Source organism: Necator americanus, chromosome III (genome assembly GCF_031761385.1).
Source record: "Necator americanus strain Aroian chromosome III, whole genome shotgun sequence".
NCBI lineage: Eukaryota > Metazoa > Nematoda > Chromadorea > Rhabditida > Ancylostomatidae > Necator > Necator americanus.
Window position 1 is genome coordinate 32596383 of NC_087373.1, and position 26512 is coordinate 32622894.

General features: G+C 42.3%; 3 protein-coding genes across 4 annotated transcripts; 2 read left to right on the forward strand and 1 right to left on the reverse strand.

Moving 5' to 3' along the window:
* Positions 1 to 826: 826 nt before the first annotated feature.
* Positions 827 to 23388, forward strand: RB195_011709 (uncharacterized protein; the record flags this gene model as incomplete). 2 transcript variants are annotated; one of them, XM_064193243.1, is made up of 30 exons in its annotated part: positions 8132 to 8215; positions 8324 to 8392; positions 8454 to 8562; positions 8731 to 8870; positions 8927 to 9032; positions 9744 to 9907; positions 9983 to 10097; positions 10169 to 10288; positions 10350 to 10438; positions 10504 to 10659; positions 10886 to 10975; positions 11050 to 11173; positions 11329 to 11408; positions 11532 to 11612; positions 11691 to 11786; positions 12506 to 12685; positions 12785 to 12869; positions 12927 to 13036; positions 15122 to 15239; positions 15321 to 15391; positions 15476 to 15688; positions 15768 to 16878; positions 18474 to 18580; positions 19892 to 20011; positions 20076 to 20174; positions 20242 to 20359; positions 20725 to 21007; positions 21231 to 21945; positions 22018 to 22120; positions 22313 to 23388. In XM_064193243.1, the coding sequence occupies 30 exons, from the start codon at positions 8132 to 8134 to the stop codon at positions 23386 to 23388; spliced, it is 6132 nt and encodes a 2043-aa protein (XP_064050827.1). The 2 variants fall into 2 exon arrangements, with proteins under 2 accessions (XP_064050825.1, XP_064050827.1); XM_064193242.1 differs by adding an exon at positions 827 to 1004 and having other exon boundaries at positions 8079 to 8215; positions 21231 to 23388.
* Positions 1329 to 1583, forward strand: RB195_011710 (uncharacterized protein; the record flags this gene model as incomplete). The annotated part of the gene is made up of 1 exon (XM_064193244.1): positions 1329 to 1583. One exon carries the CDS (start codon positions 1329 to 1331, stop codon positions 1581 to 1583), a length of 255 nt encoding a protein of 84 aa, XP_064050826.1.
* A 2342-nt stretch (positions 23389 to 25730) lies between the features above and the next one.
* RB195_011711 (uncharacterized protein) lies at positions 25731 to 26349 on the reverse strand (the record flags this gene model as incomplete). The annotated part of the gene is made up of 2 exons (XM_064193245.1): positions 25731 to 26098; positions 26262 to 26349. The coding sequence occupies 2 exons, from the start codon at positions 26347 to 26349 to the stop codon at positions 25731 to 25733; spliced, it is 456 nt and encodes a 151-aa protein (XP_064050828.1).
* Between the last annotated feature and the right edge of the window lie 163 nt (positions 26350 to 26512).

Consider the following 26512-nt stretch of genomic DNA (forward strand, 5'->3'; position numbering starts at 1 on the left):
CATTCAAGTAAAAACTAGCAGTGAGAAAAAGCAAACTACTAAGAGACGGAGTGATTCCAAATCACAGGGAATATTGATTCATGGGACTTCATGGGACTTCTCAAAGAAAGTAACTGTACTCTGTATTTAGCTAAATTACTTATTATGTATTGGATAAATAATACCATAAATAATTATATTAACTATGAGAGCTAAAATAGGTGCTGCTTTGTCTTTGATAAGCTAATTGCTACAGGATCACTAAGGTTATCAGGAATATGAGCCGTATGAGTCACCACGTCAACGCGTACTGCACCGCAGCGTCCTTCTTGTCAAGCACTTAGAGAAAACTAAGGGTCTGGTTGTTCTGCTAACACTCGGATAAGTTAGGAGCTTAACAACTGTCAGAGAAAAATTATCAGAGATGAAGGGAATTCCTTCTTCTAATATTCGTACGTCGCAACGGCTCGAAATAAGATATTAGGTTAGGTATTGATCTTCTTTATTAAACAACAGCTAACGTTTCGGCGTTATCGCCTTCAGCAGAGCTTGGAAAACTCAATGGCTACAGTTCAAGAAAATCAATTAAAACTTCGTTTCAACATGCCAAGATTCAAAAACAGTCGAACATGGGCAATACTCAAAGATGTTATGTTTTAAAACACTTATCCAGTTCAATGTTATCCTCTTGAGTTTCCTAGCTCATCATTTCTTGCCTTCCAGAAATTTCCCCTTAAGGAACGAAACGATAGCCAACACCACTCATCGCTGTTGTCCGAATGAAGCTAGTGGTGGCCCTGCATTGATCCTAACCGCTAGCTCTTCCACACTTCAAACGAAGACTCTTATGCAACTGCAACGAATTTCAGTATATTTTAACCCGATCATAGGATCAGCACTTTTGGTCGGGAAACGTGCAACGGCATGGTCGACGCAACGAACGCGTTGTGCAAAGCGAAACAGTCCCGCTAAAAATTCGGGATCTACGGGCTTCGTTCCATGTGCTGTCGATGGACCTACAATGGGTAGGTGCAGTGGAGACTTCATCCATAGTCGGATCAAAACGACATGAAGTACCGCGCAGTTGCGTAAGCGGTTGCGCTCGAAACGGAGCGGTGGAGACAGCGGTTGGGATCGAGGTGGGACCAACGCCAACTACAGCGATGAGTGGCTCCAGCATCCCCCTCGATGCTATCCACTATGCTCCACCGTACCGCTTTCAGCGCAACTGGTTGCACGATGGTAGCAGGGATCATCATTCGATCCTAACCGCGAAAATGGACGCGTTAGCTGCCGTTTAATAGAGTATAAAAAGCTCTTCAAAGTGTTTGTTAACAATTACACCGAAAATGCCGCGCAATTTCAAGCCGTCGTCAGTCCACCTCCGCAACGTCATATTCTTTCTCCATCTATCTGGCCAAGAACCCGCGGATATCGATGGACGACTGAAGGAGCACGTCTCTGCTAGAAGTACAGTCTACAACTCGAAGTTCGCGTCGGGCGACTATTCTATCGAAAATGAAGACCGTTCGGGACGCCCGATGGAGTTGGATTTGGACTTGCTCTGGAGGCAGGTGGCACAGACGTCTACATTGAGCAGCTGAGAAATTTAAGGGCAAATCTCAAAAATGCACCCCCGCAGCAGCACGAAGTCTACTTTCAGCACGACAACACTACGCCGCACATTGCAAAAACGACCATGACTGAACTGATCAAGTTTGGCTGGGCCATTTTACCACACCCACCGTATTCCCCAGATCTGATTCTCTCTAATTACCACCTTTTTTTCCTATCTCCAACGTCATCTGGATGGTCAAGACTTCCAAACCCATCAAAAAGGTACTCGAACAGTTCTTCAAGGACCAGTCCTCCGCGTTCTGGAGCAAAAGCATCTACGACATGCCTAAACGTTGGCAGAAGACCATCTATGCCAATTGCCATACTTTAAATAATTCACAATTGTCGTTCAAAAAATAAATGCGTTTAAAATAAATAACAATATTGTCAATTTGTCAGCCTAATAAAACCTAATAAATAACCTAAACCTAATAATAACAACCTAATAAATACTACTAATAATAATATAGTAGAGTCAAAACGACATGAAGCACGGAACAGCTGCGTAGCGGTTGCGCTCTAAGCGGTGTGGGCGGGGCGTAGCGGTTACAATCTAGGAGGGACCCTTCCTGATACCATTCCTCGCTCGCTACAGTTCGCGACGGTCCCACTCGGATTCCAACAGCTATCTCCACCACGCCGATTCGAGGGCAGCCAATTGCGCAATTGCACCTTGTTTTAAGTTGTTTTGACCCAACTATACTTCCGCGAGATTCTCTCGTCCACGAGACTCGAGATTGGAACAACTTTCAATTGACCGATTTTCCAAATAGTATTTAGTTCACCGGAAAAGTATTGACAAGCCTAATAAAACGTTTAGACAAAGAGAAAACTTAACAACTACAAATCAGCAAACATCCATGCACTAATTGGAAGGCAACGTATCATGAATTTCTCAATGGTGAAATCCCTGCACGAGTAGATAGGCGTAAATAATAATGTAGTGTAAATCCAACCTATAGAATCCATATAACCAAGAACAGAAGCTACTCTAGTCGCAAAATTGCGAAAGCTATGGGAATTACAGGCGTTTTTTCAAATGTACTAAGTCGCAACGATGGAGAGACGGAAACATAGAGCGACTGAACACTCATTTTTGTGTGTGTGAGGGTGAATACTCGTGAACCACATCCTTGTCGCTATATACTCAGAGATCCGAACATCAAAAATTTCGTGATGCGCTAAAGTCATTTAAGAAAATTCAAATTCAAATTTGAAAAATGCTACGATTCAAACAGTTCACCAAAGTATAAACAGCATATTTTCGACAATGAGAACAGAATTTCCGTAAAAAGGATGAAAGTATTTAAAAAACAGTTTGAAAGACCTTTACAAATAGTGGGGTTAACGAACCACATCTAGAAAACCGGCACAGCTAAAAAATGTAACCACGTTCAGATTTTCTTCGAACAATACCTATTTGTAGCACTTTTTTTTCGAACTTCTCTCTTTTTCTATGCTTGAATAATGCAATACACAACCGCTTGGGAACAAATCCTGAGTTTTAAGGAATGTATAAGTAGCGATCCAGCAAGAAGTCGTTCGAGATCCTTTACTTATTTTTGAAGCATAGACTATACATGGGGAATTCGGCTAACTTACAGACCATTTGGGAATAGAAATGGGACCATCTGCTGCGTAGATATGAAGCTGTTGTCTCTCTAATCCACGACACATACAACAAACATTAAGAGATACGGAACTCTTGAACTGCAATCAAGACAACTTGACTTATTGTGCAATTACGTAGACGGCTGCGCTCGAAGTGGCGCGTGGAGAACCCCGCTCAGCTCTCTACTGGAGCTTGCAACGCTCCCACCACGAGTGTAACTCTTACGCACTTGCACCGTACGTAGGCCGTTTTGACCCTGTTTTGTATAGAAATATAGCACGATCAAAACGATCAAAGAAGCACGATGCAGTTGCGTAAACGGCCGCACCCGAAGCGGCGCGGTGTAGCTAGCGGTTGGGATCGAGGTGGGACCAACGCCAACTACAGCGATGAGTGGCTCCAGCGTCCCACTCGATTCTATCCACTACGCTCCACTGTACCGCTTTCAGCGCAACCTATAGTCGGGCGCAAACGCAACCAACTTCATCATCGTTTTGGCCCGACCATAGAGTGCCAGGACCGAGTACCCGAAAAAAAGAAGGAAAAAGAATAGAAAATAAAGTTTTGAGAGGGCTAACTTCACTATTATCATTATAAAAGATAAAGGATAAAGTTTCTGGCGTTAATCAATCCGCTTGGGATCCACCCCCACGTTCACTTCAATTTAGAATCGTTTGAGGTTCACGAACGTGTAAGTGTAAGACCCATACAATGATTTGCGGTGGCTAACCGATGTGTCAAGTCAGTGCTTTTATCCTCCCAGACATGTCTGGTACCAATTTATCGGCCCCGATGGGATGAAAGGCTTGGTGAGCACTAGGGCGGATTCGAAACTCCGATCGATCGTGCGGGGAGTGGAACCTCTAACCGTTACACTACACCCGCCCCATTATCATTATATCAATTAGTTTTTTGCTGTGACCTCACTTGACTGGAATCTTCTTACTGGCCAGATGCTGAGGTTTTTCAATGCTGCACGTGTACATATTAGACTGACTGTGGTCGGGCTCGCTGTGCACAGACAGTGTTTCTCTCCGCAGCGCTTACAATCGCTTCATCGTTCATTTTCTCTTGGGAACTTAATGTTCACATATAATTCACTTTTCATTCATTCATTCCCTTGTTTTAAATGCCTGTTTACTTGTGTTGACCTATTTGCGTTGAATAGCCGTGTACTTATTTTTCAATTAAGGTTTAGCTCACATTAAGATCAGCGCCAGTGTCGTGCAGGCACATTCGTACGAAATTCCCGGCAAATGAGCAACAAGAGAAAAGTCGTGTAAACAACGTACCACCTTCCGCTTAAAGGTCACTTGAACTATTCATCAATTTCCACTCTTAAGAAGTGCATTATTCAACAAACATGTGGCCTCTGCCATAGTTCCTGTTCTGTTTTTCGCCGCTCTACGACCATTAGTGCAAAATAAACGCTGACCAATTGGCACATACCAATTCCCGTCGATTAAAGGCATCACTCCACGAATCTGAGGTGGAGCATTCGTATACGGGATGGGAGACTATAGAGAGGAGGTGATTCCGTCCATTTCTTCGTAATTGCCGCAAAAAAAGGGCCCGGAAGATACGGCTTCAGGCGTTCTGGCGCACTATTTTCTACGGGGAGTTCGACTGGAGCGCGCCAGCCTTCTGCAGCGCCGCATACATCTGCGCAGCGGTCGAAGATCAATGCTGCCTTTTTACCGGAAGAAGCCTATTCAAGTAAAATCAATGAATAGACTGCTAAGGGGACCAGAATGTGCATAGAGGAGCGTTGTAACGTATCTCGTGGGAAATAAACCGATTTTCACGTCGTTTATTATGAGGACATGAGCGGACCACCCCTGATTCCGTAATCTACAACTCCATCTCCAGCCTTCCCTGCGGATTCCCTCACCGCGCCAGATTTGTGGCGTGCTGCCCTTACCCATCATCCCACACAAGATTTGAATAGAAACCACTGAGGAATGGGACCCATGTCTAGCATGTCCACAAACAATGAGACATTGATTACATTGCTCACTAGATGCCGCTCCTAGCGCTAACTCATCGTATTAGCGCCCGAAAGTCATCGAATTAAGTTCTCTCCGTAGAAAGGGTGGAGCTTATTTGAAGTCTATCTCACGCAGATTCTTCAAGGATTTCTCGAGAGTCCATGATGTGGGTCCACAACAGTGGAACTGTTGTAGACCTTGTGGAAGGGATATTGGGATCAGCGCCACTAATGCACATTCCTACCAAGGTTGGAAAACTCATTTATTGCCAGTGCTGTACTAACTAAGCAAGTGGCGGCTATTTGATTAGCTTGTTTGTTTCCAGTTTCGAAATTTACTTAATCCAATTTTCGCCGTAAATTCCCGATAAGACTGAAATCTCAGCAGTTTCATCCATGCCGTACATTCGATCATTTCTCACCCTCCTCCGGGCTGGTAGCTTTGTGTGGAAAATTCCCACAACCCAAAATAACTTCTTTTCTTTATCACTTTCAATTCTAATGAAAACTCCAAAATTAAAGGCAGCAGACCACGAATCTGAGGTGGGGCGGATTTCAGGTGGAGTATCCGTATACGCGGTCGTAGATTATGGGGTGATGCAGAAAGAGATGATTATTATCATAACAACCGCCTCCAGAATGCTGTTTTGTACGACGCCATCCATTGCAACGCTCCATCCCTTGCGCCGCCTCCGCCCTGCGATTCGTCGAAAATCAACTCGGGCTGCCCCGATAGGCAATGAGGGACGCTACGGTGCTAGGGTGGCGCGCTGCAATAGAAGGCATCGTACAAAACAGCAGGGGCCGGTCTCCATAATCTACGACCCCGTATACGGATACTCCACCTGAAATCCGTACCACCCCAGATTCGTCATATGCTGCTTTTAAAACAGATAGGAAGCAATTTTTGCTCTATTTTTTCGAAGAACTCACGTGCCACAAATTTTTTGTTTCTAAAATCCTAGAACAGTCCAGTTATGGAATGGATGCGGCCAAAAATTAAGACTTACCGCCTGAAATTTGAATTTTTTCTGAACAACTCAGTACTTACATCCTTAACATTAGAACTCGTCACTTCTGTTCGATTTTTTCACCTCAAATATATAGTGACTTGGTGAGCACCATGATGCATCGTGTGGGACGTTGGGAACGAGAATTGTGTGCTAAGCAGAAAAAAAGGTGATTTACGCTAGATCCAGCCGGCTTAGAAGTAGACTAGAAGCTTGGGCGCAACTGCGTGAGCGGCTGCGATCAGTACGGGACCCAAGCGCCATTCGGACTACAAAAACGAGTGGAAGTCCTAACGCGCACACTTAGAGCGCGCACGATTACGAAATTTCACCCGACTTTAGCATGTTTAGATCCGACTATTACTTGAATCCAGCTGAACACATTTTGTAAGAGTATATTGTTCTCCATTTCCTTTTCAATTTAACATCGGCGCCGACTTTTTAAGAGTAGCCTTCTTTTCTTTTTTTTAGTTTCATGAGGTTGATGATTAAACTGCATAATTTGCATATATTTTAATAGCGCACAGAACCACTTAATAATAAGTGCAGTTAACTGTCGAAAGATTGTCGGCTCCACCGTGAACAATGCTTTTTGACAATGTCCATGTAGGTAGCGATCAAATTTTTTGGCAAATTAGTGTTTTGGTGGTGGAATAAAAAGGGATGGTAGAAACATTATATGAATCTATCATTTTTCTTTTACTTAACAAAGAAATGGATTAGCGCAATTCGAAGTTTTTTGGATTGGTAGCTTTGGTTTGCTCCCTGGAAAATTTCCCCTTTTTCTGCTGAGCAAAGCTCTTATCTCATTTGAGACCTTGCACATTTGTGTTCTGAAAAAGCTGATAGTCATTTTTGATCTTTCCTCGATCTTTTCTTATTATTTCCTTTTCTTTTCTTCGTTTCTTTTCTTGACTCAAATGTGATAAAATTGAATTACATACGTACTTCTATCCTTTTAGAACAAATATCCCTAATTTATTTTGATTCTAACGCAGAAATCTAAAATTGAAAGGCTAATCTGCACATCTAAGGGTTTAATCCACGAATAGCACAATTAGATGCAGCAAAGTGAACGACAATAACTGCGCTGCTCTGCGTCTCTCTTCATTTAGTGATCTTTTCCGATTCCTGGTACGATAATTACGATAATTTTACCATCTGTAATATTTCATAGACCTTTGCGAATTGCCTTAGGAACTCAATCTTGAGGGTCCCAGCCAGCCGTTAAGTACAGCTTTCTCTGCGCTTCCCCATTTAACACACTCTCTGCTCTCCAAACCTCGACCTCCATGCGCCGACACCGGTCAGATCAATACAAGCCGTTGGTTCGCATATTTCTTTTCTTCTTTCTCTGCTTTTTCTTTGGCCATGGTTTTATTTATTTATTTATTTATTTTTGGAATCGTGGAATCATCAGAGAGTGTACGCTTCTCTTCAAAGGACTTCTCATATCTTTAAAACGGTTTCGGAATTCGGACAACAAACTGCATTGTTCTACAATTTCACTCGTTTACCAGTTTTTTTCATTGTATTTGGCTGTATTTTTATTGGAGATCTACCGTATTCATATCTATATTTTACTCATGTTGTTTTACATGGATTTATGGGAAATTTATCGGGATATTTTGCGCAAATTCAACCGATTCGCTCACACTAGTGTTAAAACTCGATTCGAAAAGCGTCCAATGGTTTTTCTTAACTACCGCACCCTTTAAGGTTTCAATTAATTCCGATTAATGATCGTATTCGATTCTGAACGCATCCTTATAGTACTGTCGCTTCGTTTCGTTTTTTTGTAACACTCGTCAACCTTACTTTCATTCGTCCGAAACCAAATTTGAACTAAGTGAAACATTCACCATAGATTCAGGTAAAAGTGCCGTAATTCTAAGCGATAAAATCGTACTCGATGCCTTAGTCACGATGAAAAAAGTTGCCGTGAAAGAAGAGAACAGTTCGGAAACAACGCGAAGAACGGACTTATGGCGTTCGAATAATACTTGTGTGGTGAGTACCTGTGAATTTCTTTTGAAAAATCATGGTTTGTTTCCCATCAGCAGCAACTGCTGTTCGCGATAGCGTTATCCACATGGACTTAATACTAATTATTTATAGATATGTCAAGATCACTGCCCTACTCGAGAAGATAAAGACAAACATGAGAATCAGACAAAACACAAAAGGGTAAGGTAAAATTCTAAGCTCTATTCTTATGCATTACGATACATACACATATGTTTTTCAGAAGTTTCTGATTTATGAATTCTTTGCCAAGGAGATACCAAATTTTCAACCGTTTAGCGGTCCTTCCGCACTTGTGAAGCGATACACCGGTTGCGGTGAACAGGTCGTCGGTAAGATCTTTGAAATCATTACATGCAACGATTTTTGCACTTAGTTTTAGTTATATTATGGTTGTACAGAATTTTTCTAACACTAATTTCAAAGAATTGTCCTATGTTTCGTTTTGACTTATTTTACTGTTGTGCTTATTCTCGTAGCATTAAACGATTCGATTTCAGGTTTGGAATGTCTTCATGAACTTCATTTCTCCTTCAGTTCCATACCATGGTGGGCTTGTTCCATATGTTATGAATCAGGAGCCTTATTGGAACAGGCAGATAAGCATCTGACATCTATGAATCACATTACTACATATTTGGTAACGTTTGTACAACTCGGCCTATTTCTGCTTTATTTCTATTTTTTATCGTTCAGGATGAATTTCATTCTTCGAAAACGGCTGCATTACAAATGGATGGAGATCGTATGAAAGTGTTTGAGGAAATTAGACGGCTTTGCGATGAAATCGTTGCAGAACAAGGTAAATTTGGAGATTTCTTGCTGTGAAATTCAATAGAAGAATGCATAAGAACTTTGGAAGAGTGCATGAAGTAGCCGTATGACTTGTACGCATATCTCTTCTGTGTCGAATCCACCAAATTTTCGTCATTCAAATTTTTTTATGCACTTTGAATTGTAGTCTTCAAAGTTCAAGGCTTCCGAACAAACACAGACTGTACAGTGAATTGAATAAGGTGATCGTGAATATCTCGTCGATGGTAGTCCTTTTATTATCGTACACTCTCAAGAAATTTGAGGATACAAAAAAATCTTTGCAACGTCAATTTATATTCACGAACTTCATATCATAGATAGTCAAAATTTTTAGTAATTCACATTGATGGTTTCTTTAATTTAATTTTTGACTTTTTTTAATTTCTGACTTTCTAATAACCTGTTATTTTACTTCGTAAATTCTGATAAACAGGGTATTCACCTGTTATTTTCATAATGAAATTTGGGGTTAAATGTAGTTGGGGGTCACTCTGTTGCGCCCTTATTTCTCGAAGTAACCAATTAAATCAGTTGGGGGTCTAAAGGTTAACCACTAATCTTAGAGGATCTATGACATGTAAGTTAAAGTTACTAGGAGAAAAAGTAAGTCAAGAGCGCTGACAAGTAAACGCCCCCTCTCATCTCTAACTAGATTTTCTCCGAGATTTGTAGGTTTTTACTTCTTAGCTTTTTTCAGGTGGAGAGCTCCTTCCTCCCGAATGCATGATCATGGATGCGAAGGTAACTGAGAAAGAAGCTATGATGAAACTTGCTCTAGATGTTGAGCGATTGAAACCGTCGTATAGAATACATACGGATTGCACTGATGAAGCTCATCCTCGGAAAATCCTCCAGTGTCTGGTACGTTTACCTCATTTACTACTTCTCACTGTGCTTACTCCAGGAGGGATGCACTAGTTCGGATTTTAAATTTAGATTTGCCGACAATTAATTGCTGTTAATGATGAGCTTCTGAAACGAATTTGGGGCATTCACGAGCTTTCTCCAACTCATCGTCACGCAGTTGCAATCAATCAATTTCTAGAGCAGTGTTGGTTATACATTTCAAAATGCACGGAAATGCTGTTGATTCCTGAATTTTGTTGGTGTATTCATTTTCAGTTGACGTTGAGTACATACTGGACGGTGACGTTCCTGCTCCAGAAGGGCCGCTGAAATGGAAAACAGAAAATGAATGCAACTACGGACCACTTTGTGGCGTGAAGTTTCTTGTGACATTCAGTAAGTATTTGTTGTTCCATTAGTCAGATCTGCAATTCTATGGAAATCCTCACTCTCTTAGGAAAACGCAAGTTCTGTCAATTGTGTTGCTGTGAATTGGATTCAGTAGAGCAACATTTCTCCAGTGAAAGTCACATCATGCAGTTTTTGGTCCTTAGATTTACTTTACTTATTTTAATTCTTCAATTTTTCTTTTTCTCTATATTAGATTTCAGACAATATCTAGTCCAGTGGAGATGTTCCGCGTTTCACAATTTGCTTGCCAATCTCGAATGAAGAAAGTGCTAGAAATAATTTCCAACCCGAAATTCCAATTTGAGAATGAGCAAAGTCGAAAGGTTCATGCTGATTGGTTCCCGAAAAATATAGAGGTAAGATTTTTACCACCATCTGCTAGAGTTTTCTTATTAAACTAGATGTGGTTTGAAATGGAGGAGTTCAGTCGGAAATCTGTCATTTGTAGTTGGTGTCGAATGTGTTCACTCAGATCTCAGGTGTCACATTCAGCAGCGATCATTTAACCAAAGATTTTTTACTCAACTGTATGTGGCTTCCTGCTGCAACTTTTTCTTACTATGTCTAAAATCTATATTGCAGGTAGTTTTGAAACCGGAATCACATCATTTCCCTACCTTGATGCCTCCTTTAGTCCCTCTTGGGATTGATTCTAGTTGTTTGTTTTGCACCGTGAGTTCCAGTTTTTTATTTGCATTGGTTTTATCTTCAAACATTTCTTCGGAAAATCTATCTATGTTATTTAGGTTTGCTGGCTTGCAGTGAGTGTTGATAAGGGTGTCCAAGACGAAGGGGAAGCTGCATGGAACTCTCACTGCGCGAAACCGTCTCATTTTGAGTTCGCTATTCGGAGAGCCTGCTTTGGATTCGGTAAATTCTTGTTTTCTGTGCTCACCGTTAATTTATCCGAAAAAACTCTCTATTCGGCTTCTTTTTTTTGCGTTTTCTTTGCAGTTTAACCACACAGCACTCTTATAATAGGTTGTGCACCTTGTTTCAGTTTATCAAACACTTTTACCTTCTAGACGATGCCTTTTTTGTGCCAATGTCGTCGAATGTTCCGAAAGCCCAATGGAATTTGCATGGGAAATGGACGGAAATGAAGGTTTGCGTTTTCATTCAAACTGTTCTTTCGCTAGTCTCTTTCGAGATTCTTTCGAACATACCTGATCTTCTTATGTTTGTTGTCTATTCGATGAATTACTATATTATCATTCACAAATCCTAGGAAAACAACAAAGAGACTTGGATCCAAACACAGAGTGATGTTGGTTTGGAATTCGTTGTTGATGATCAAGAAAACCAAGAGGTAGGGAGTTTCACTCGTTTCCAAGGATGCAAAGCAAAAACCTTGATTTTTTTTTCGAAAAACCCTGCTCATTATCAGGTCGTGTGCACCCTGTGTGCGCAATGGTTTCCTCGCGGTATGGACCAACAGATCAATAATCATATTCGATCCTATCAGCATCTTAATCACTATTTGGTACGTTTATTGCTAACATTGCTTCTGTACTCTTTCAGTACAGAGTCTTTTGTCGTCATCACTCACAATGACGAGTGCGATGATACATAGTTAACATAGGCTATACAGTAGCGTATAAAAAAAGAAGTGATTCTTTAAAATTTTTTGGTCCTTTAATACTTTAAGATTCTAGTTAGAGTTGTTTTAACACTGGAAGCAGTTGTAATGTTCTCAGAACACGTTATATACTTGGGTTCTCTTGTTGTAATCGACCTGAATACTCGTGTTTTTACTAGCAACTGCTGTTTAAAAAAATTACATTCAAAAGCAAAAATTGATGGAACATAGACTAGTACAATCATAAAATAGTATATTGGTTACAATGAAGAAGCTCATAGTTTGTAACGTTCTGATCGATTCGCAGCTCGTCGGCAACAACGGTGATCTCCGTTACTATACATGCGATAGTCGGCAAAGGGACCTTTCACCTTTCTAATCCAGACCCCTTTCAACTAAGGAGTGTCCGGCTCCTCCCTATCGCACCTATGTCCGTTACCGATGATTCCGGAGCATCACGATCCTACTTCAATGAAAATTGTAGTAATGCTCCTCTCTAAACGCTAATAGTTAACACATGAGAAGTTGGAGCGGTTGTTTTGATAGGGATATAGCGGCAACATAGAAACGATTGGAAATTCGCCAAAGAGGCAGAAGTTAACTACCGAGTTTGTAAATTTCAGCATGTTACTAATCGTAACTTACTGTCGATGGTGATGGTACAGAAAACAGAGAAAGCTAGCAGGGAGTTGGTGTTGGAATGGCTGAAACGTTCCGTTCATAACGATATGGATGAGATGCGAGTGTACTCACCAGAAATGGCGATGCGAATGAGGCAGTGGGGAAGTATCCCCATACGAAAGGTGTGTTGTCGCCCATATTATTCATATGCTTCGTTCTTTCTTGTTAATCCGGAAAATTGTACTGAAAACTGAACTATTGGCGGTTTTTTTTTTCTTTAGGTCGATGTTATTAGCTACGATCCTACGCATCGTCCTGTGATTGAATGTGTGATGGGTTTGGTAGATAAACTAGCGGATGATGGCGGTCAGCAGAATTTTTTTTTCTGTGTTATTAGCACTATTATTATAGATATCGTTATAGCTGAGAATATAGAAATGCCAATAAAAGAAGCTCTGAGCGCAGCGGGAATAAAGATCCATGCAATTAAACAACGGAATGGAAATATCGAGAGGATTCTTTGTCGGTGCACGGTTAGTTCAGCTTTATTATTGATGGAGTGGTATGCTTTTATTTTGTTCGTAGACCGAGAATTATCTTTAGCGTTTTCTTACCCTCTTCAACGTTCAAACTTTCAACAACAAAAATAATTCTCTCTTGCTTTCAAAGCTTTTTTTTTTTGCTGCTGAGACGTGATTGATATTTTTAAAAAAATCTCTATTGCGTTTAATCGGATCTTTCTTTTCTAAGACCAATTTTGTGCTGTATAAGGGCGGTGGAACAGGATTGTGAAGTGGTTTTGGTCACATGTTGATTTAAAACTAAAGTTTTGGATTGAGATGCTTTTGACAACAAAAAGTGAAGGAAAATTCTAGAAATGTTGTTATTCATGCTGCATTACTTTTGCGAGGACGCTGCTTTACAATTACAAATACAAAAAAACTGCAAGTTTGAAAGCACGTATAGACCGTCCGAGCAAACACTACCACTGCTGCCTTTGCAGAAATTGTGTACGCAGAATTGCGCTCGAGAGAAGCTGCGTACGCAACGTAGGCGGTGCGGTGAAGCGTAGCAGTCAGGAGCGCACCGGAACCCTTGCTGGCACCAGCCATCGCTGCAGTCCCAATTCGGTTTCAGCTGCTGCCTCCACCGCTCTGGTTCGAGCGCTTGCGCAAGTGCACCGCAGCTACACTCGTGATTCATGTCATTTTGATCCCACTACAGACGTTATGGATCGCCTCTTCACTTGCAACAGTAAACATAATGCACAGAAGATTCATGACTAACGCAACTGAAGAAGAACACAGCTTAAAGCAGTCTCTCTAGGTGTTGTTCCGTTATATCGGCTATTTACAAATGCGTGCAGTCAATGTCTGCTGTTCGTTTAGCCCCACCCTTTGTTTACGAGTCTAGCACTGTACTGTACAGTATTCAATGTCTGCAGATCCATCCGTTATGTGCGATTCTGAAATAGATGATCGTAGATTTTTTGGCTGACCATCTTTGCAGAAAGATGATAACTTTCCAGTATTCATATTCTTTTAGAGTAATTCTCTGTAGATCTAGGCCACTTTCACTGCAGTCATATACAGAGAATGTACTACAAAATACAGACACCCGACTAGATGTTATCGTTCATACGGAATCAGGAATGACGAGAAATCTTTGGAAATTCCATTTCATCTAAGCATTTCTAGGAATCAATATTCAAACCGACTTGTTCGTCCTCGAGGTAACTGTGTTTACTCCGTTCCCTACTTCCTTTCTGTCATAGGGTATACAATAGTAAACAAAATGTGTTGATGTGATGATCTTCTTCCTTTCGATCTCCTGAACTTTAAATCGCGCTGCATTTGTTGATCGAAGATTCCACCAAAACCTTCGCGAACAACTCTTCGAAGAGTCAAGCCTAGACGATTGCGTGTACTTAAACGAAGCAAGAGAGAGAGAGAGAGAGAGAGAGAGAGAGAGAGAGAGAGAGAGAGAGAGAGTAGAACTGCGAATAAACGGAAAGAGGACACAGCTCATGATGCACCCTCACTGTGAAGGAGGACTAGAAAGCCTACAGGTAACAAAGACTCCACACAGAAATTTGAAACAGAACTTGAGAAAACAACTGAATAAGCGAATAAGAGCAGTGTGGATTGTTTTAGGCAGGTAAATTAAAGTTGATTCGTGTTCATCTTGACGATTCCACAGTTCCTCCACTGTCCCGCATCGAAGATCTGAGACGATGATGCAACCACGTCTAAGAGGTTGCTTACCACTCAGAGAGCGCTCAAGAGATGCCTTCTGAAGTTCAACTGGGGCGCACAACACCATACCGGACTTCGAAGAATAATGTCCCGTGCTGCAATGCCAGTACGAGATTCCAACATGTAACATTAGCGCGATTGAATTTCAATGAATTTGAACTGCAGTGTTTTGTGCTCTGTTCAGATTTCCTACTGTGTATCACCTGTACGCTTGTAACCGTTGCGCAGCAAGACTTCGTTATCACAATCATTTCATTTCTCTTTTTTGTTGTTTTTTATTGTCTTGTTGTATTATTTCTTAATGCATTAAGTTGTTGATCTGATTTTCACATAACTTTTCTTATCTGTAGTAATGCATTTTAGCAGTGCGAGATGGCATTCTCGACCCCGATAGAGAGTATTATTAAAAGCGTCTGGGACTGCCATTTAGCCTCTGAACAGCACTTTGGAAGATTCAGAGCTTTCATGGCCGCAAAACTTGGTATTGTTTAGTCTATCAATTTTTTCTCTTTCATCACTATATTTCAATGTGTATTGATAGTCTAGTACTAAAATGGTTTAGACATGCTTGGATTCTCAGAGGCTACTTCATCATATACAGTTAAAGCATTTAGTCAGGAAGACCCATCAAGGGTGCGGTTGTTTTCACATTGTGTAGCGTTGTCTGTGTTTTAATTTCTCTTTATTCTTGTTTATTTTGTGTGGACGTATATTCAGAAGGTAACATGGCAGTGGAACTCGAAGGAGAAAGCTCACGAGTTCGTGCTGAATGTAATTGGCATGGAAGACCTTGTAGAACGTCGCAGCAACGAAACTGACGGACCTCATCCACCAGACTTTTTCTGTCGACTTTGCGCTGTCGTGATTCCTCGCAGATCTGCTGCCCTCGAAGCACATGTTCGTTCCGCGAAACATATTCTATGTTACGTGGTACGTGTGTGCATTGGCTGTAACTTTTTGTATCTCGCTGAGCATTTTGCTCATATACTGTCGTTGCCCACTATTTCAGCACAAATATCACCCGCTTACTATCATGGAACTGGACTTGCTGCCGAAGGAAGGGGGAAAGGAAATGAGAAAGTTACTAGCACAGCTGCTGAAGGACTGCCGGTTGAAGGAACAGTATTGCATTCCTGTCTATGACCCCATAGGTGAACAAGAACGGAAAGGCATAGTTGCTATGCAGAAAGCAAAAGATCAGGAGCGGCAACGCCAGTTGGCAGAGGCGCGAAAAAAAGCGAAAGAAGAGCGGAAGAAGAAGGACGAAGAGCGCAGAAAGCAACGCGAGCTTGAAGCAGAAAAGGAAAAACTCCGAGCTGCTGAACGTGCCCGCAAAGAAAAAGAAGCCAGAGAACGTGCCCAGCAATTGGCACAAGAGAAGGCTCATGTGAAAAGGTTGTTAGAAGAGGCAGCGCGGAAAGCTGCAGAGGAGAAAAAAGGCAAGGAGGCCAAAGAAAAAGCTCAGGAAGAAGCTGACCGTAAGAAACGACAAGAGGAATTGCGTTCGCTTTTGGATCGCGAGAAAGCTCGCCTAAAATCTCTTAAAGAAAAAGAAGCGACACAACGTCGTCTATTTGTGGAGAAACAGGAATTAGAGAAAAAAATGAGAGTACTACAAGAACGTGCCGCTATGCAGAATCAGCCTTCTCCACTCGTGCAGAATCAAGTTCCTCCAAGAAATGGGCCTAGCTCATATCCTAATATTCCGGAGCCACAGTTGGTGACTCCACATACGAGAACTCCTCTTATTGGATTGGTTAATGTGTCGCCAGAACCGTACCGTCATTCATTACTAGGACCTGGTCCAGCGTTGATCCAAGGTGAACCACATCACTCCTTGCCGCCTCCAACAAGGCCCTACAACGGATCTCCTTTCCTTCGTGAGACTATGGAAGCTGTTGGACCCAAACCTCTGTTTCCTCAATTCGTGCCTGTTGCTGATCAAGTACCAATTTATAAAGGATTAGAAGACGCAGAAAGAGCATCTCGTCTCAAACCGAAGTCGCCAACTCCAGAAAAACCCGAAGTACGTATGCGTCCGTCACTCCGCGACAGAAAGATTGATCCATACTTATCGAGTGCGAAGATTATCCAGACTAGAGAACAGCTTGTCGATTTTAGTGAGTTCCATTTGTCTTCTTTTTTTCCCTGATATTTATGTTTAGTTTTTCCATTTTCGATTATTTTGTTCAGTTAATTAGTGGTTATCGGGTTGAACCTGACATTGTAGGACACAAACCCGTCATATCTGAAGGCGCTTATCGCTTATCTGAAACTTCATCACAGAAGTTAGATAAAACAACTCGTACCTTCTGCTCATAGATGCGATCGTCGGGGACGGTGTTCTGACCCCTTTACTTTTCGGCGGTTGACGAAGGGACCTTCGTTCACTCTTCGACTGTTTGAAGAAAGGACCTCCTTCAATGTTAGAGGTTGGCGAAGGGATCCTCATCACTTGAGCAATAGCTGGACCCTTTCACTTGAGGAGGAACCGGGTCCTCCCTAATGCACCTAGTTTGTAGTTGTTATAGATTATCCAGAAAGAACCACCACTTACGAAATCCCTCTTCCTCATTCTGAATATTCACAGATGAAGCTCTGACTTCAGATTCAGTTGGCGTTGTGTTTCTTACACCATTGCGTCATTTATTTACCGTGATATCACGAACACCTATCACGGGACATAAATGAAGCTAGCTTTCTAATTAGATTTCAACTAGAGATATTGTGATTTAAACGTGGAAACATTTTCATTACCTCCTAAACTTGCGGCGACAAACAGCCTGAATGATGGGCACTGAGCTCATTCACTTCACCTCAACCTCTTCTCACTACTATGCCTCCTCTCTCTTCCTCCCTTCCTTTACCTCCCTTCTCGCTCCCTTTTCATTATTGTGAAGCTTGTGACCTGTAAAAATCCTTTCTTATTTAGGAGATCAATAGTTAGAGGCAGCATACCATGTATCTGACGTGGTGAGGGAAAGGTTAGAGGTGGGGCTGTAGATTGGGGATCAGCGTGGTTGCACTCATCTCTCCCTTGTAGTTGCAGAAAAACTTTGTGGGAACCGCTTAAGTTCAAAGTTAACGGACCGGAACGTGTTCATAGAACGTGCTTCTATGAACACGTTCCGGTCCCCTCAGCTCAAGATTAATGAGGTCTCCTCACCAGCCTGTTCATTGGTTTTACTCGAATAGGCTGGTGAGGAGACCTCATTAATCTTCGCATGCATGTATTTCCGCACGATGTAGCGGCGCGTGCACGAGGGTAGCACGTCGCAACTGAAATCGTTTAGAAAAACGTTAAAACGGCGTCCTCCACGCTGTTTTTCACTACCAATAGTTAGAGATGAGCGGAACCACCTCTGATCCTACAATCTACGAGCCCATCTGTTGTTTTTTTCTGCGGTTTCCCTCACCATCTCAGATCCGGAGTATGCTGCATTTACGGGTCTAGCTAATCTCCAAAGACTGGACTGGCAACAAAGTTAAGGCAGTGTTCGTTGTATAAGTCCGCTTCGACAACATTAAGCGATCGACACCGCATCGTAAAGAAATAGTTTGTTTTTCGTAATTTGTTGCCATTCCCACATATCCCTCGTAGGAGTTCTGGTCGTTGCGGTGTGTGTATGTACAAGATTGTTCTTTTTTTTTCTCTAGAAAAATCTGGAATAACCCTGGAAGCATTTGAAAAAAAAAGATTGAGATAAACTTTCAGTCTGGAGACAGGGAGCAGAGCGCATACCAGCCAATGAATTGCCAGTACTGTTTAATGAAAAAGCGGCAGAAATTGAAGGTGCTCTTGGAGTGGACTGCTTGTATGAGGTACGTTATATATTTATTTATTTAATTATACGTCGCCTCCACTTTCTTTTTTTTCAAACAACATTACTAGATTTTTCATAAAACATTTGAAAACTGTTTCGAGCAAGGCTCAAAACACTGGTTTGTTTTGAAATATACGACGTAGACTTTCTCATATACATTTTGACACGTGTTGTAAGATTGGTGCCGTATCTCAACATGCTAGATGAGGCCCGGGTGTAGTTTGTAGATATATCCACATTGAGCATTTATAGTTACTACGATATACACTGACTGGATCTGCTTGTTGACCTGCAACCAGTATTTCTACAATGTAAATCACAATGTATATATGTGTAATGTACCGTATGAGAGGAAGAATAAGCTGAAACCTTGTGTCAGCTCCACTGCTACGAATGTAGTGTCGGTGGTAATCGTCATCCTATTAATTTGAGGTTTTTGACTGATATGGATCGACTGGTCCAAGTGATCGCAGTGTCAGAGCAAAACCTCTTATACCAGTAACAGATCGAGATATTCCTGCAAAGGAATCACATGATCTCACGTCATCGACTGTATATGGAACATGCTCAAAACATATCTTATCGTATAAGGAAGCCTTTTCATTTCCCAATGGGCATAGTGGATATCTGCGTAATGCGACACACGACGATCAGAATGTTAAAAACACCTACCATTAGCAGCAGGTCATGGTTGGTACTTGGAGAATCGGTTTAGAGCGTTAGCTCCCCAGAACTTCCTTTCACTACCACGTTGAAATGAAACAAAAAAATCTGTTGTTGAAGGTATATGTGGAAAGGAGGGGCGTGGCGGAGTCGGTGCCCCTGTGTCTGCACGATCGATCAGAAGTTTGAATCCGTCAAGTCTTTCATCCTCTCTGATCGATAAATTGGAGCCAGACTTGTCTGGGAGGATAAAACCACTGACTTGACACATCAGCTAGCCCCGGAAGTCACTGTATAAGGTAGAAACACGTTCGTAGACTTCGAACGGTTCTAAATAAAGTGAACGCTGTGGCGCATCCTAAGCGGGTTGATTAACGCCAGACACTGCTTCATCCTTTATATCTGAAATTCGAGACCAGGTTGCAGAAAAATTCTGTTCTACCGATTAATTCCTTGCGGGATGTCCCTCTTATCAACAATGGACGCCTGCACTCTTCCGCGGTGGGAAACCGAATCCTTTATTCGGAGAGAGGACAGGAAAAAGACCTCAGAGCAGAAATACACTGCAAAACCACAATCAGTCGCCAATTATACGTCTGGAAATCTATGTCTAGATATCTTATTTATCATCTAATTTTTTATACAGGTAGTTTGTGCGGACTGTTCCGATTTGGATACACTATATTGTTCCATGTGTGGAGTCTGGACAACTCCAAACGAAATGTTCAAACATCTGGAGACGGTAGAACACAAACTGGCATATTTGGTTAGTACCCAGCAGTATGTACTTTCTGTAATGCATTTCTCCGTGTATTAATCCAATGTTCCAGTTCCGCAACTATAAGATGTACCATCAAACGGTTGTATCGGAGACGAATGCTCTCGTACGAGAGGCCATGCTTTCACAATTTGCTATTCAGATTTGGAAGGTATTCGTTTTCGGATTGACACTCGCCAATGCAGTTTATTTTTCGCACTACAAAACACTGTTCTTAGATGGAGAAGCCTCCCGGGCAAGTATCAAATCGTCTCCGTTCTTTGCTCGATCGTTCAACAATTGAACGCATTTGGCCGGAACATGTGGATGTTCTGGATCATTCATGGAAGGAAAGCGGTATGTTGCTATTTCAATTGTTATGAATCTTGATTATTCAAGACTCCATTTTTTTCTCGTAATATTCTTGGTTTGTCGAAAGAAATAGGGTGAAAAGCTCTTTCTCGTGGTACGTAGCATGGTGCTCTTCTTCGCATTGCGTTTTTTTTTCCCCCGCAGCCTCCTAACTTTTGCAAAAGTGTCGAAATAATATCATTTCCGTTCAAAAATGGTATCATATTAGATTGCGCCACTGGTAATTTCTTGCAATTCTCAGTCTCGATGCTTATTTCTATTATTACTTATTCGCAGTTTTCTATGAGCTAGATTCCTATCTGTTTCCTGGTGCATTTCTGCTAATACTAGATAGTATTTGTAAATTCTAGGCAAATCGGTTGGACGAGTCGAAGTGCCACCACCCATTTCGAAAGAAGCTTGGTGTTTTGCTACCGATAAAGACAAAAACACCAAGGATAAGAAAACCAAGGAAGAGAACAGAATCAATGAAGAGAAGAAAATCAAGGAAGAGAAGAAAATCAGGGAAGAGAAGAAAATAAAGGAGGAAAAGAAAGAAGAGAAGGGTCCGAAGATAAAGACAGAAAACATCGATAGCCGGTCCAAACGAAAAGACGAAAGTAAAGAGGATAAAGAAAAGGAGAAAAGAGAGAGGTATTTTTAGTCGTTCGTAGATTTCAAAGTTAGCATTCTAAGGACCTCGCCTTTTTCTACGAGAACTTTTTTCTTCACTGTTCAACAAACACTAAACCACTTACTTTTGTGGGTTTTCACTAAGAACTATCGCGGTGGATCTTGTAATTTTCGTGATTATGATTTTTTTTTTGTCTGAATTCTAATTTCAGGAATAGAGAAAGCTATTCTTAATCATTTGCAGTGCATCCAGTGTCAACTCGAAAAAACCTGGGAAGCCTTCGTCTTCATCAAAGCCACACGAGAGCAGGAAGTTTTCGTCTCCCGACCGAAAACGGCGTCGAACCAAGAGTCCTGAAAAACGTAGTAGTCGTGATGATAAGCACTCATATGGCCGTAGTTCCAGTCCTTCAAGACGCGGTCGTAGCTCTAGCCGTTCTAGGCGTGACCGCAGTTCTAGCCGTTCAAAACGTGACCGACATAGAGGCTCATCCAAAGACCGTAGTAGGCGTACCCGAAGTCGTTCCCGATCAGGTAGTCTCCATCATAGTAGACGCAAGCGCAGTAGAAGTAGAAGTCGATCTCGCGGGCGCGGTTCCAGTCGCACTGGCAAAGCTATGACATGGGAAGAAACTGCGGCCGCATTTTTAGCAAAACTTGGTGATTCAAAGGCTGCTGCTGAGATCTTCAGTTTTTCGAATGAAAAAGAGAAGAAAGCTGCTCCGCCAAAATCTCTCGTCAATGACAAGATTAAGCAGTTGAGAAATTTAGCGAAGCCTGGGCAAGCTCCGCGTTCGGTTGAGAATATGGAGAAAGACAGAGGAAAACTACTGGAGTCTTCAGATTCGGATGAAAAAGTACAAATGCGAAAGCTCTTAGGCGTTCTCATAACTATGCAGCAAGAAGCAGAGAGGAACAGCAACTTGGATGAGTCAATAATCGACAGACTTTACAGGGAGGTAGGTTTGAAGAAGTCTGTGGAAGCATCCAGTGACCAATTACTTGCACAAATCTGCTCACAAATTTCGCAGGACGGCCAGTCCACCAGCAAACCCTCCATTGATTTGCAGTCCTATGGGATCAGCGCTCGTCCGGAACCCACAGTAAAGCAGCAAGCTTCTTCCATTTTCGGGGGTGGGTTCCAAACCCAGCCGTTACCACCGTCTGGTCAACCTTCCAGTATCCAGACACTGTTATCTGAAGTAAAACGGTCTCTCGTGAACCTAAAACCTCCTCCTCGGCCACTCATAAGATCACCACCCTTTGTCATCACTCATCGGGATGATGTGTTCCCTGAAGGCGAAACCATTTCGTATGTGTTTCCAGGAGCAGACTCGAAGGAGATCCATCAAGCTTCAAGTTCGAGTGGACCATCTGAGCAGCAGTTATCTAAGAAGGATAGGGCAGCATTGCGTAGGCAACGATTGTTGGAGGAAGCGGAAAGACTCAGAAGGGAAGCTGAACAGGAAGATGATGAAGACGATGATGACGATTGGGATTGCCTCGCAGAAGTGATCAACGGGCCTGCTCACCCCATAAAGGAAAGCGCTGGGGAACAGTTTTGTGCAAGATCCCAGGAGAAACAATCAGAGCAAAAACCCGTTGAACTCGACAAGTATAAAAAACGGCGTTCTGATGATAAGGGATGTAGTGGCGATCAAAGGATAACAGAAAGAGAGAAATCCCGTGATCGCGATCGTGATCGAAGATACGACGATAAAGCGAAAAGTCATGAGCGAAGATCCGACAGTAGAGGGAAGTCTCATGATCGGAGGTCTTACGAAAAAGAGAAAGATTCGAATAAAACTGGAGATTCGAAGAAGTCGGGTAACATGCGAGATGAAGCAGGACTCGACCCCGTTACGGCGGGTCAAAAAATATCACATCAGACGCCGCTTCTTCCCGATGGAAAACCTTCCAGAAAGGAAAAACAGGGCGAGAAAGGCGAGAGAAATTCTGCAATGACTGCGGCTAAAGGATCAGCACGACACTCATCTCCCGAGAAGGATAAAAGTGGTGTAAAGCTTAGTAAGAAAGAGAGAAAGGCGCTTGCTAGAGAGCGAGCTCTTGGGCGATCAATGGGGAAGCCAAATACTTGGCCGCAGCCGGTACCACAACCATTATTGGGGCTATCCCTCGACCCCCCACCAAAGCTAGAACAGCAATTACCACCACAACAAGAGCAGCTTTACCAGCAGCAACCTCCAAACCATTATCACATGAGTAACGAACCTGTTTACCCCCCTGTTTATGCTAATCAGTATTCTACTATGTGCATGAATCAACCACCGCAACAATTTCAAAATCCACAGTATTACCAGCGGCAGCAGTTCATTGGTCAACCATACTATGGTGAACCACAAATGCAACAACAATTTTACGGTCAGCCGCCATTTTATTGAAAAAAGAAAGAAAATGATGAAAGTGCGATCTGAATCCGTGTTATATGTTTTTAAGTTGTGGTTGATTTTTGAAAGTCACTCATCTCCGTTTATCGGTGTTAATTTTCTCGTGATCTTATTTTCAAGACGTGTATAGATCAGTAAATATCATTAGAATAGATTAGAAATTTCCCTAAATATGTTTCTCATGGCATACTATTGTTTTTGTCTTTGAATAAAAAGCACTGTTTCTGTATTGTGTTTTGGCTACCGAAGTGTTCGTGTCACAAAATTTCTTGTGATCTCCTCCTCCTGCGACGTGGATTGATATGAAATGGTGAGTTCTCACCATGATTCATGCACACACTATAAACATCAGGGGTGAATATCGCATCCCTCCACATTTGAAATAATACAGGTCTATCTTCCAGTTTTTGTGTTGCAATTCCTTTTTCTTTATAATCGTTTCAAATGCAGGAAGATTGCAGCACGTTCACCAGCTTATAGCTAACTACTTTTTGGTCGCATTTCTGAAGCTTTCAAAATCAGAGGTAATCATTCCTGCCCGTTTCGCACGTCCCTATCCGAACGTAAAGGTAGCGACCGTTCTGCAGTATCACTGAAGCCGCTTGCTACCTAATGCAAGTGACCATCTCCAAATCGTGAAGTCGTTACTTCCAATGAAAGGTAATGAAGAACTTGCGTTTTACAAACTAGTAAAGTTATTGTTGAAAGCTTGGAAACAGATTCTCTATTGCTAGATTTTGGAGAAGTTGATTACTTTAACAGGTTTCCATTTCTCTGGTGCTTGTCACAATCGTTTGTGTCGAAGTCATCTTCAGGAATTGCTCCCGAATTTCTTAAAGGCATCACCCCAGGAATCAGGTGGTACGGACTTCAGGTAGAGTATTCGTATACGGGATTGTAGATTATAGAGACGGGGATGGTTCCGTCCATTTCTCCTTGTATCAGTGAGCATAGCAACATAAGCCGTCCTAAGAAACAGCATTCTGGGGTCATCCGTTTCCACTGATACAGGAAGAAATGGACGGAATAACCCTCCTCTCCATAATCTACGATCCCGTATACGAATACTCCACCTGAAATCCGTACCACCTCAGTTTCGTGGGGTAATGCCTTTAATCCTTCTCCTGTCTTCAAAGTGAACTTGAGGAGTTGCTGCGAAAAACACCCATCGATGATAAATTATGGACCCTGTACTTGAGAAAGATGTCTTAGAGGAAGGACAAATTACATCCAGTTTTAAAATCGAAAGAAATCAAAAAATAACGTGTTTCTTTTTTGAATTAACGCTAAAGTAAGTAAGTAATAATAAATACTTTAAAATATTTTAAAAATAATAATTGAATCTAATAAAACCAAGATTTGAAGGTTCTCAACGAATCTTTTTTAACTGTGTTGTGCGAAATGCAAGGTGGGACATTGTTAACTCAACTCAGAGTGTAGTGCCAACGATGGTCCCACATCGATCGCAACCGTTCGCTCCACTGCGCCTCTGCGGGCGCAGCCGCCGCAACAGCATCACGATTCAGGTCCTTTTGACCCGACTACCTCACTGGTTAAAGTAGCTGCGCATTTCGCAGATAATTTATCCAATGGTATAGTTGGGGAGGTGTAGCGCACTCGGCAATAGGTTCCACTGTGGCTATAATCGATTGTGGTGGTTCGAGTCCACCCCAGTGTAAACCAGCCCTTTCATTCCTCCGTAGTCGATAAATTGGCACCAGACTTATCTGGGATTATCGAACCACTGACTTGGCATATCGGCTGGCCCCACGAATCATTGTAAAGTTGCATGCGCATTCGAACCTCAAACGATGTATGAGTTGAACGTGTAGGCGCATCCCCACGGGATCGGTCGACCGCGTGTACTTTATCCTTTATAGTTGGGTCCAAACGATGTGAAGCCCAGTGCACTTGTATAATCGGCTATACTCGAAGTGGCGCAGTGCTAGTGGTTGACTTCGATGCTATCATATCGGGACGTTGCAACGGCTGCAACCACACTGCGGAGATGAAACAGTCCCATCTTTCTCGCAACTGCCTGCTCTCCCATGGCACTTTGAACGCGTACAAGAAAATCTATCTAATGTCCGGTGCAAATGCGTGAGCGCGTTTGCACCGGACATTAGATAGATTTTCTTGTACGACAAGAAGTTATAGACCTCAGTTCATTTTACCACGAAAATTGCTTTGAATTAATTATAGCAGCATAATGAAGTGTTGGGATCAAAGCCTATAAGATCTGGCTGCTGTAACCGAGGCTACGAAGTGTGGTTATTCAGACATGATGTAGTGAGAGAAAAACCAAGAATGGCGGCGATGAGAGACCCATCTATGAGCTATGTATGATCTGCTTCGAAGATTGCTGTACCGAACTGCAGATCAAACGCCAGGCTCAGCTGTGTCATTAGTTTAGCCATTGCAGAGACGTCTTTACCTGTATCGTCTGGGCCACCATTGTTTATCGATCTGCTCGAGCGGGCGCCAGTAATACTTCCATTTGTCCAGATCGCATGCAAGTGTTGCCCAGTGGCATCTCTTCTCTGTTTAGCGTCTCTTATTTTCCATCGGTGACGTAGGAGTGAACTTCGAATCTCTTCTTTCACTTGCGCAAAGCGGGTTACTCCTAGCATCACCCTTTCAATTCCGCGTTCTCTGACGCTGACGTTGATCGCATTTTCCTCCTGCTTGCTAAGCGCCCACGTTTCTGAAGCTTAGGTCGAAGCAGGAAGGAAGCGCTGAATAAGTGAGCACGGAGTCGGATGTTTCTAGTCCTCTTCACTCGATGCTTTTGTATGCTCTCCAAGATATGTACAGCTGGAGCATTCGGATATATTCGTTTCATTGAGCTTGAATGGGGCATCAGAAACCTATCCGTTCCTCATAAACATTGTCTTGTCTAGGTTCAGCTGAAGACGATCTTTTTACACGTTTCGTTTCATCAAATTCGGCCAGCATCCGTTCCGCCTGATGGTTTATGTTATCAGAACATCAAGCATCAACCAAGCGTCACCGAAACGAAGATGATGTAGCTGTGGACCATCAACCTTCACTCCCATGATGCGACGAAGACTGTCAACCGGCGTTGAACCACATCCATGAACGTGCGACTCGAGTTGTA